Below are 12,192 nucleotides of genomic sequence, written 5' to 3' on the forward strand. Positions count from 1 at the left end.
TTTATAATACTACAGAGGGTTCAGATACTCTAATCAGCACAGGGTAAGGCACTTTAGTTAGTAAAGCATAGATTGGTGTTTTTTGTTGTGGTGCAGCTTTACCACAACTTTTTAAATGAGCTCTTACTTGTTTTAATGAAGAAAGCTGCAGGGTCAGTTATTAGGAGTCAACATGACAAAAACTTAATTTCTTTTGCAGCAAAAAAATGTAACTTTGTCCAGCCAATTATAGAATCAAAGAATGACACTGTTGGCCCCTATACACTAAGGGTGTACAGACCACCTGTAAGTTTCTATTATTGTTTATTTTTTGGCCCTTTTTGAATAAATACAGCAAACCCAAAAAAATGGAAAAAATAATTTTAATAGCATTAAATTACAAAATGCCTTCTTTATGGATTTTAAATGCTGTTAATTCATGTTCCTTCATGAGAAAATCGCCCTTGTCAGGTAAAAAGAAAAAAAAAATTTCCCAAATTGGCTGCTTTTTTTCTTCCACTTGTATTTTAGATTATTCGTTGTCATGGCTTTATCTTCGTCTATGTCTGAAAAATTATAGGAAGAGCAGAGTTCAGTTTAGAGATGGAACTGCAGCCATTACTGGAAACAATTGAGTGGCTTACCATATTACAAACTATATTTGTTTTATATAACGACATCCAGAAAGATGCCTGAAACAGTAAAACATGTTTAAGATTTATATTCAACCTTAGGTTTTTCATTTGTACTGTTGTCTTTTTTCTTGGGGCCCATTCACCCTACAAGTGTGCTAATATGTATTAACATGTAATAATGATACTGCAATAATTCATGACCAACTTTTTCCCAGCGCCCACTAACACAACACATTGATATTTTTTTAATAATAATAAACAGTATTTATATAGCGCCAACATTTTACACAGCGCTGTACATTAAATAGGGATCTGAAGCAATAGCTTATAGGGTAAATTGCCTTGTTCTTGCTTTGGCCAACACAACCTAATGTTGCTGGTGTGAATTGACCCTTGAACAGGAACTAAACTTGTGATACTCCCCTATCCTTGCTCCATCACAAGTCACTGTAGATTGTCCTTGTTTTCTTTTTTCCCCTTACAATCTTCACCAATATTGATTTGCTTGCTGGAATAATGTAACTCTTGCGCAAGCATGTGAAATTCGTTTAATTCTTCTTTGGCATGTGCCAAGGGAAGCCAGGATTGCTGGGTATCCACCCACCAAAATTTGACAGCTGGGTGTTTGTCAGGCAGGTATGAGCAGTTATTGCAGAACACCCAATGCCGGTCTCATTCTGTAATAACCATCTACCAGATTATGTATTTTATAAAGCAGGCTTTAGTTCCACTTTAAAGAACAGACGCATATACCAGACTAGTAGTATTTCTGATGAAAATACATTTTTTAGTCAAAGTTTTGCCAGTATAAATGCTTCTAATAAGTGCAAAAGGCACTGTGGGACCTTCAAATATGGTGCCAAAAACTCTCCTGCTGCTCGCTTATGTAGCTGGGAGAAGAACATTTCCAACATCCATTTTAAGAGAAGACAATCAGCATCCTGAAAATGTACCATGGCTCAACTTAAGTCTCACCTAGGCTTATATGGAACCAGCAACCTATAGGGAAGATAAAATGGTTTATTCCTCAGAATTGTTGGTGAAACTCCACCCGCCCAAGGCAACTGTTAGCTAGAATTACCCTAAATAGGGGGCCAGAAAACAAACAGTATGCTACCTAATTACTAAGCTGTCCGGTACTCCTCAGGGTCACATTTATGAGCTTAGAGTTCCAAGTTCCCAATATAAATATTTGTTTCCAGGGTATTTACAGGTCTCTTGCCTTCTATTATTCACTAACAAAGGAATATAAACACTGAGAGGTCTAAAGGCAGAGACAGAAATCACCAGAGACCAGTACACTCATGGAGCATAGAGAACTCTTCTTAAGGCATTTGAGTTCCCTACTACACGTCAACAACATGCTAGCATTTTTGTACACTAACAGTAAATAAAGGCAAACTTTTACTCATTTGCTGAAAAATTGTCCCATTTTACCTATCCAATCTTCAGCCAACAGGTACTTTTACCTGGAGTTTTACAGAGAACTAAAAAGCCAGAAGGTGTTAAGGACAATTTTGCAAGTCGAAGTGAAAAGAAATCGACATTTATTTTATCATGTCTGACGAACAAAGGCTCAAATTGTAACCTACTAAAAAAAAAAAAATTACAATTTGCACTGGAATTATGGTACAGCTATAAGAAGAACATCGCAAACTGGAATATATACAAAGACAAAGCATAAGCAAACTATTGAAGTCTTACACTTATGGGTTGCATACTTAATTGCATGGAGATTGTATTAAGTGGTTCAGTATATACAACAACATCTTATACAATGCTATGTCAAAGGACCTCAGAAACATGGTCAACCTCTACTTCCACAGTCTCCAATTGATCAGTTTCAAGTTTAGCTCCCTGATGAGCCAGCACATAGTTTACCACCTGCATAATGCTTTGGTCAGTGAGCGAGGACACAGGACATTCCTGGGAGGCTGCAGTAACTTCATCTACTGGATCCACTACATTCTCTGCTAATAGTACAGTCTCAGTTTCTTCACTTATGACCTCCGACTGTGTCTCCACCAGTTCATTTGGCACAAAGCTGACTGCATGTTCCACTTGAGTTCCTTGGTGGTGGAACTGTAGGCTGTCTTTTTCAAGCATAATTTTGCAGGGTATATAGTTGCTATGGTACTTGGTCATGTGTTTGCGAAGATTGCGGGCATCAATGTAGGCTTCATTGCAAACAGGACAAACATAGGGCCGTTCCCCTGTGTGCGTTCTTACATGACGTTTTAAAGAGCGAGCATCTGCCCACGCCACTCCACATGTCAGGCATTCAAAGGGCTTTACGCCTAAAACAAAAAGAGCCTCATTTTAAAACAAGCAAATATGATACATCACCACCTGCTGTAATTTATGCAACTCCAGATTTGTGTATGTAATGCTTGATTTTAAAATCACTCAATAGATTTTAATGAAAGCCTTCAACCAGCACAATTAAGTGCAAATCATGATTCGGTGAATAAAAGTACTTAAATGCATATTATTACCTTAGGATTAACCAAATTCTAATTAATTTCCTGCTTCAATTCTAAGCACCTTCCATCCTGCCATACTACTAGCCAACCACATCAATGGAAAATATAGAAATGCAGGAGGGACAGGATTATTTAGGTTGTCAAAAATTAAACTTTGGTATTAGAATTCCTGATGTCTACTGAAGCATCAGAGAGAAAGTGTGGGCACCTATATATTTTAATTTAACAGACAACATTATGCACATATCGTTTATTTCCACTGTGTGCCATTTTACAAGAACTGATCATGGGGAAATCCATAAATGGAATTTGGTAATTGCAGGGAATACAGGGAACTAGCAATAGAGGAAAGAAAGTGGAGGAAGAGTGTGAGAGGTATGGAGAAGACTGAGAGAAAGGTATGTGTAAGGAGTAAGGGGGGGGTTAGAGGGGAAGATGATCACTGATTGGCATGTATCCCACAGGGACAAAGTCTTGACATGAGTGCAGGATCTACCGAGTTAACTCTGTGTATGATGGGTGCTTGCTAGTACTGCAGTGTAAAAATCCCAAAGGATCTGAAAAGAAGCGTCCCACTACAAAAAGAATTCCAAACCAGTGAGTTGGCATATTTCTTTCTACCAAAATGAATACTTTTAGTTCTGTCTTCAAAATATCTGGGCAGGAAGGTCTTTATTACATGTCTTGACATCCAGTATAAAACCTGCAACCTGCATTGTGAGAACACATTGTTTTTTCCCCATCATAAAAAAATTGTACAGAAGGTACAGGATTATCTTCTAACCTTCATGATTGTTGACGTGTCTTCTGAACTCCCTCAGCTGTGTAAAAACTTTACCGCAGTGGGTACAAACCCGTTCAACGTTTCTCTTTATTCTTCCCTTCTTTCCATGAGTGGCCTTGTTCACATGCCTTCTGTATAGTGATTTCTCAAAGAATTCCTTACCACAAATATTACACCTGTAAAAATTTGAAATCAATATTTAGAAAAGCACATACTAAAATGAATTAAAAAATTCCAACACATTAAAACTAATCAAGGCTGCTCTGTATTTTTATTCTGCTTAAGTGTCACTAAGCAAGAGATGCAGAAGAAAGGTTTAATTCTGCTTAGGAGAAGTGGTAATGAAAAGCTGATAGCAAGAGATCAGTAGTTTCTTCAACTCGGATAGTGGTGGTGATAGAAATTTAGGGGGTCCACATGCTGCAGCATGTTACACTACACAAATACATTTTTACATGCATTGTACAATATACAGGCAATACAGCCTAATTATTTTAATTACAAGGATCCAGTGCTTTTTAAGCCTTAATATATCATATAAAATTTATATCATACATATAATATATATCATAAAGTTTACATCAAATTCTATAAAAGGTTCTCACCTGTATGGCTCGGTAACAGAATGAGATTTTACATGAGAATACCAATCTTTCTTCCAGCTGTAGCACTTTCCACAAATCTCACACTCAAACGGCTTCACACCAAGGTGTTTATTCATGTGCTGTTGTAAATCTCGAGCTTCAGAAAAACTTCTCTCACATCTGTATACAATAAGTCATAATAACCATGCAGAAATACAATAAAAAAAAACAATTGCATTCTCTACACATTTTTTGCCGCTGCTGGAAGCTTAGAAAAATTTGTATGTTCCTTCATAATGAATGCAATTTAGCTTTCAATCCAAGCCATTATATCCATGTTACTCACAAAGCTTTGGGTTACATAAGAGATAGGGACTGTAGGTTTGTTCTTAAGTTGAATTTGTATGTAAGTCAGAACAGGTACATTATTTTAATAAATGCAATTAGGACAGATGTTTGTCTCAACATAATATTAGGCAGCACGGTGTCAGTTATTGTATAAAATCCTCACTGTGAGCTAATCACAAACAAAGCAAAAAAACAAACAAAAAAATCTTTATAGAGCCTAGACATTCATTACCTTCTGGAGCAAGCTGTGCTTTGATATGCAAAAAGAGACAACTGCAGAATTTGTCTTGGACAATAAAGAGTTACAAGAGCTTGCAGAAGAGCTCAGTCTCAGCTGTTTAGCAAAAGATTTCTTCTGCAAGTCATGCAAACCATCCCCCTCCAAACCACTGTCCTGCACAGGAGGTATGGGAAACCCTGTTAGTATCTAGGAGTCCATATGCCCAATGTCCTTAACCCAGGGACTACCTGTATCTTCAATATTTATTATATAAAGTAATTATGTATCAAAGCTGTGCAGCTGTTGTATTTGCCTGTATTAATATTGTTAAACTGTATATATAAAGCTCCAACATATTATGCGGTCTTGTACGTTAAGTATCTCACCTGCTGCCTAGTTCTGCTTAAACTGACACAACTGCACATACTGAAAAGCTAGTATGTTATAAATAAAGTCATGACTTGCTTGTAATAAAAACATCTAAATCTTGCAAGTATTCTCAATGTACACTTACTGAGTGCACTGATATTCCTGAACATCCGCCTTAGGCCTATGCTTCTTAAGGTGCTTACTGAGTCCAGATGCTCTGTGGTACATTTTGCCACACACTGTGCAGACATACTTTGTCTCCCCTATATAAAAAAAAATGTAAAGTCATATTTTTGATCAACAAACACCTACTGAAAGTGTACTTTGGCACACTATAAGGCCATTGAAGGAAAGCATAGTTTATTTTCGGCACATCTACTGTAGTGTGGAGCTCAAATCTGTACCTCTTTCCCATCCTATCTCTAAGTTGCAGACTGGCTTTCATCAATCCTGCCTAAAATGCAGATTTTAGTCATGCAATGTATAGAATGAGGTCTGTGCCTATGGCCCCTGCAAAGGCAGTTTATTGGAAAGGCTGCAGAGAGTTGATCACAGGGGTAGCTAGCATTTGGTAACTGAGGCAAGTAAACAATATCTTTACATCACCCACAGACCTTGATGAGCATTTTCCTTGCAGTGTGGGGATATAAAACAAAGGAATGTTTAGCAAACTGTCAAGAAAGTTATTTTTACATTTCTCAAACTAAGCCTTAAAGAACTGCTCAGGCTTAACATGTACTGAGCAAATCTGCCCAGCTATGTACAAATGTCATGAGAAATTACACGTAATACAACTCGTAAAACATACTGAAACAACAACTTAAATACTGATCTAATATACAGGTTAAAAAAAAAAAAGAAGAAGAAAATAGTACTTCCAGGTATGGCGTTACATTCTTTCCCCTTCTCCTGTGACAATACAGACATTTGGTCATAAGAGAGTGGGTGAAAGTTAAAGCTCTTTTAAGATTGAACTTCCTGAATTGACACAATCCTGCTACACTGCATAACCAGGCAACACCACTAGTGGTTAAGCTTTGGTTTCCCTGATGCCACCTCTCCAACCTTTTACATTTTCACTGGACAACTAATCAGAATCACCAAACTGCTAATACATTTTATTCAAGGTTCAGACAGCTCACATTACAATACTTCCTACATTGTGATAAATATACAAATTCCTTATGTCAATAAAACGGTTCCCAAATACATTTACAGTGTGTTCAGCCATATACTGAAGTACCATATTAAAATATTAGTTAAGGTAACAAGTACCAAGTCAATAGCACATTACCTGTATGTGTGCTCACATGCTCTTGCAGACTGCGGTTGGTCACAAAAGACTTGTCACACATGCTGCATTTGAACCGCTTCTCTGTTTCATGCAAAGCTTGGTGCATCTTTAAGCCATGTTTGTGTGTAAATGTCTTATCACAGATCTAAAAAAGAGCAAAAAAATCAACATTTTATTGGCAATTCTGGTAAAATTATAACAGGGATGAAAAGGAAAATCAGTAAAAGAGTTAGATTTTTAGTTCCCTCCCTCTCATGAATGCTGATAAATGGTGACTGATCACTTGTGGAGATAGTGAAAGACTCCTCAGGACTATATGTGAGGCTAATCAAGCTAGCATTAAAATGAACAGGTTATCTGTCTTGCACAGAACAGCACAGGTTTATTTTAAAGTTCAGCATTTGAGCGGGCAAACATTGAACATTACATTGCTCGTTGCTCATTCTGCAAAATCTAGCCTTGCTTACATGCCAACTCCCTAGGCTTTAATACTTTGAATCCAGTATTCTTCCCAGAAAATGTTTTGGGCTGGGTGGAAAGACGCTGTAGGCAGGTGCTTACTGAAAAGTGCTGGGTGGTGCACCCATCTAAAAGGGGCTGGGATAACACTGTTTTAATCATTGATCTAAAAGCAGTATGCAGATAAGAACACCTGACTTGTACATTCTTGTGTTAAATCAGTGCTTCAAAAAGTATAAAAGCCAATAAAAGCTAGTGTCAGAATAACTACAATGCAAAAGGGGGCCAGGCCATATTTCAAAATTGGTCTCTATTTGAAGTAAATATAACTACATAAATGGGGAAATCTATATGGGACCTCCAGCTAGTCACACTTAGAGTTAGAAAGGACTTTAACAGCTCCATTCTGACTGCCAGCTCACAATAGTCAGGAGAAGGATGCAGGCAGTGAAAAGGTGCTCTGGAAAACCCACTTATATCACCCCAACACACAAAATTTTAAAGAATTCAGTCTGCAAAATTCTATAAAACTTATCAAACATGATGTCTGCTTGGATAAAACTCTTCTGATAAAACATTAAAAATGCAGCAAAAGTTTTCAAATTCCTCTCCCCAATGTCATCCTAACATTAAAAAGAATTTAGTCTTTTTTTTATATCACTGCTGACCTTTATAAGTAACAAGACAAGAAGTAATTCTGCATTTTCAGAAGTATGGGTGGGTGTACCACTGAAGAAAAGTTTCAGCCTTTACTAATTGAATGTGCCATTTAGTATATGTTTAGTTCCAAGGACTTCAGCTGAAAAGCACCCATAGAGGGAGGTCAGAGCTATTCTTATAGTAAGGTCACACTTACCTGACATGCATGTGGCTTGACCCCAGTGTGTTTCAGCATATGCATTCTCAAAGAGCACATTTTAGGAAGTGTTCTTCCACAAATATCACAAATGTATTGTCGCTTGATTGCTCCTTTACTTGCTTCTCTGTCTGTCTCTACAACAGATGGTTCTGTTCTACGCGAATGCCTTATAAGATGGGCTCGTAATGATGCTCTGTACTGGAACTCCTTCTTGCACAGCTACAAAGAAAAAAGAGCTTTATATTTTATGTTTATAATAAGCTAGCAGAATACACTAAATTTACATGTTACAATTTTTGAAGTGGCCCCTTAAAAAAACGCAAAATGAAAATGCAGAGCTACAGGCACCACACCATGCAACACCAAGGGTTCCTGGTTGAAATCTCAGCCAAGGCTCTGCATGGGGAATGTGTATGTTCTCACTGTTTTTCCCATTGCATTTTCTCTGGGCACCGCAGTTTCCTCTCATATCCCAAAAACTTAGTGAAAGGTAATTGGCCTTCCCTCATACTGGGATTAGACCATGTTTTGGACATAAGATTACCTTTGCTAGAGAAATTAGGTTGTAGTATCCTCTAAAAGGGACACTTTATGACATGGCTATGTAAAATGCTTTGCAATATGTTGGCATTTATTAAATAGTAATTCAAGTAATTAGTAATTATAGTTTTAAATGAAAAAAAAAAATTCCTCTAGACCAGCCTGTTCAAAAGACACTTTAGCTCTATTCAGTATAGAAGAGAGCTTGATGACCCCTCACATAAATGTTCTACACTCTATAACACCACATCTAGTTTTCCCCTAAACAGGAAAAATGCTCTCCTTGTTTTCACAGTTGATGTGAATTTCAGAGAGTCTGCACTACTGCATAACAAGTACTGGCACATTTGTATTGTGTCATATTTATAAAGACAATAAAAGTTAATATATCTACACACAGCTCTGTGATGACCATTTTCTCAGACAACTCACCGGACACTTGAATTCTTTCGTTTTGTGGTTGTGCTTTATACTGTGCATGATCAGGGCATATTTTCGGCCAAACACCATTCCACATTCTTTACATGTGTGTTCCTCTTCTTCTGTTTCAACTTCATTTTTAGGGGGCAACATCCTTTTCTTACCCCTCTCCACCAGTTTTCTAGCAGCCTAGCAGACAACAAAAATGCTTTGTTAGGAATTTCAAGATTGTAGTATTATAAAAAAAATAATAAATAAAATAATATTAACTGTTGTTCATTTATCTGCAGCACATATTGGTCAGGCTGGAAGGAGAGACATCCCCACATGTCCTGGGGACCATGTCATGACACAATATATGTATCCAAAATTTGCTTTTCCACCGTCACTTTATGTTACAGTTTAATACCCACAGTGTTCTTGCAGTCTTCCTACCCTGCCAGTACTGTATTACATTTTTGGTAACTATAAGTCTTAAGATATATTTTACTAACACAAAAAGCCATAATTGATTATAAAAAAAAATATTTAAATCATATCTTTAAAGGGCCTATGATGAGTGCATTTTGGGGACTGCCACTCCTGTACCCTCCTGTTGAGATCGCTAGTTTTATGGCTGGTGATGACTTGGTTTTTAGTGCTGCCTGAGTAACTAAACTGGAACAAGTCTAGAGATAGGGAAGTAAGTACTTAAGTCAAGCACAGCCTGAAAACTAGTATTTTCTTCTAAAAAACAGAAATGACACTCATCATACTTCAATCATGATGGAAACACTTTAATATGTGGCCTCTGGCCTTTTAGTTACAGGAACAATAGGCATAACTGACACTGGGTGAACACATGGCATACAAATCCCCTCAAAAATGTGCATAAGGTAAGTTATGCTCTATGTCCATTGACAGCCCAACAACTAAAGAAAAAGTAATATGGTTTCACAGAACAAAGGGGGGAAAAAAGTTAACATTGTGTACCTGTTGAACTGCTGACTTCTGGATTGTCTTTCTGCTTGCATGCTTTTTGTCTTTTCCTCTGTGCATGTGGATGTATCCACCTTCTTCAATACAGCGTTCTCTCAGCTTATCTTTATATGGGCCCCCTTCTGAGGTGGTGGGACTCTCCTGGAAGGAAGCACTTGCTTCTGTGAAGTCAGCAGTCTCAGTTGATGTCCTTGCTTCAGCATCAGCAGCTCCTTCAGAACATGTGTTTGTGCTGTTATCTGGAATTGCAGCTGCAGTCATTACCCCACCGGGAGAGTTTGGAGACCTTGGCATTTTACCACGTTTTCTCTTCGAACTCTCTTTATTTTTTACTGCATCTCCTTCAAGGGCAACAGCTATATTAGCTTCTAAGTCCTCCACAGATGGTGAACAAGGGTTTGCCATGTCTGTCTGCAATGTATTGTCTTTTAAAATTGCTTCAGAATCTTTAGCTGCATTTTCACAGTCTGTCACCTCAGAAGTAGGTTTGTTAATGAGAGGTGAAGCATGGGCATCTAGACATTCAACTACTATCTGATGAGATTGTGGCTGGACAGAAGCAACCTCGATCACTGCAGGAACAAAGACTGCAGATTGTAGCTCAGAAGAGACATTTGGAATATTGGAAATGTACAAGGCCGTGGTGCCATCAGCAGAGGTGGATGCAACATTGTCATGAGGAAGCTGAACAGACACTTGTGTTGTATTAGCAGTTTGCTCTGGTGAAGCAATGGCAATTATATCATTTCTTGAATCAGTTTGTGCTGCAGGCTGACATTCCATATTTTCACTCAATATCTGTTGATCATTTTTCACCTCAATCACTACTGGCGAGGTGGACTTATCTTCATGTGCAGGCCCTTGTACATTGACATTAAGCATATTCTTTTCAGAAGCTACAGTCTGGACATCTCCCTGTTGATACAAAGTGAGCTGCTTTTCCTCCATCTGTTTATGGATTGATTCACAGATTTCCAAGACTTCATGCATGAAGAGGTGGCGGGCAAGCATTGCTAGGTCAGCCATACTGCAGAAATCGAAGATCAGTTCTGAAGTGTACGCAAATTCCAGCAACGGAAGAAAGCTAGACTTACAAAACCCTAGAATTCAAGCCAAAAAAAAAATTATCAGTTGTGAAATATGTTCTGCAATGAATTTATAGATTTGGTACAAAACCAAGGAGGCTGAACATCTCTCCTGTCTGTTTTCTATTAAGACCAGGAGTTCCACTTTTAATTGATGTTAAAAAAAAATGGTTGATTAAAAAAATCTTGGTTCCTACCTGACAAGTCAACAAAGGCTTCGTGGCTGGATACAGCTCCTTTTTCAATGAACAGTTCCCTGAAGTACTCACTGCTGGCTGCTAGGACGGACTTGTGTGCTTTGTATTCCTCTCCTTCGATGAATAGTGTCACATCACAGAACTGATTAGCAAGTCTTTGCTGGTTTAACTGATCAAGCACAGCCTGGCTATGTTTACAAGAGGATTGCTTAACTACGCCTTTACTATCAACCTACAGTAAAAAAAAAAAAAAAAAAAAAAAAAAAAAAAAGTGTTAAAGATAAACTTTGCATATGTTACATGTTCACTTTATAGCAGCCACACCAAGTACGTCCCCTCTCTGTGCCAATTCTACTCTAACCCCATGTCAAAGCATTGTAAAAGACTACAAAAAATTAGAAATGTCTAGGTATATTCATCCTCATATGATAGCACAGTTTTGGATTATGTGTCCTGGGTGGAGTTTTATCCCAGACCTATATTGGGGCTACAATAGCAGATCAAGGGACATGGCGTGTGCAACATCATTATTTTACCCGCTGATAGGTAAACCTGTTGCTATGGCCAATGAGCAGTTTTTTTTAAACTTTATAAAAAGTATTTTACCCCCCTAGCGTTCTAATTCTGTCCATATTTTCATGTTGCATAGAAATTTATTTAACATTGTAGCCCTATTCTTAGGCATAACTAACCAAAATATGTCCAATATTTAAAAAAGTAATAAATTTAATAATAAACTTTAAATAAAAAAACACAAAAATCTGTTAAAAAGAAATACAGAAACTGGTAATATAACTGTACAATAGCATGTATAGTATATGATACATATACCCTGTTTCCCCGATGATAAGACACTGTCTTATTTTTTTTTGAAGGCCAAAATATGCTCTAGGGCTTATTTTCAGGGGGATGCCTTATTTACCCATGAAGAAGACTACAGTACACAGTTATTGTTCAT

The 12,192-nt window shown here is 37.6% G+C and overlaps 1 protein-coding gene across 2 annotated transcripts in view; it reads right to left on the bottom strand.

Moving 5' to 3' along the window:
* Positions 1-345: 345 nt before the first annotated feature.
* The window catches only part of ZBTB11 (zinc finger and BTB domain containing 11), a 16,016-nt gene continuing 4,169 nt past the window's right edge, over positions 346-12,192 (bottom strand). Inside the window, exons 3-12 of one of the 2 annotated variants that reach the window (XM_072414937.1) lie at positions 11,235-11,466; positions 9,947-11,052; positions 8,987-9,163; positions 8,012-8,233; positions 6,697-6,841; positions 5,548-5,665; positions 4,487-4,645; positions 3,882-4,057; positions 2,499-2,911; positions 346-545 (exon numbers count right to left, since the gene is read on the bottom strand). In XM_072414937.1, the coding sequence (XP_072271038.1) occupies positions 540-545; positions 2,499-2,911; positions 3,882-4,057; positions 4,487-4,645; positions 5,548-5,665; positions 6,697-6,841; positions 8,012-8,233; positions 8,987-9,163; positions 9,947-11,052; positions 11,235-11,466 (2,754 nt within the window). In that variant the 3' untranslated portion in view covers positions 346-539. Of the gene's footprint in view, positions 546-2,144; positions 2,912-3,881; positions 4,058-4,486; positions 4,646-5,547; positions 5,666-6,696; positions 6,842-8,011; positions 8,234-8,986; positions 9,164-9,946; positions 11,053-11,234; positions 11,467-12,192 lie in introns of those variants that run through there. The other variant, XM_072414929.1, reaches the window with a different exon arrangement.

Source organism: Pyxicephalus adspersus, chromosome 1 (genome assembly GCF_032062135.1).
Source record: "Pyxicephalus adspersus chromosome 1, UCB_Pads_2.0, whole genome shotgun sequence".
Classification (NCBI taxonomy): domain Eukaryota; kingdom Metazoa; phylum Chordata; class Amphibia; order Anura; family Pyxicephalidae; genus Pyxicephalus; species Pyxicephalus adspersus.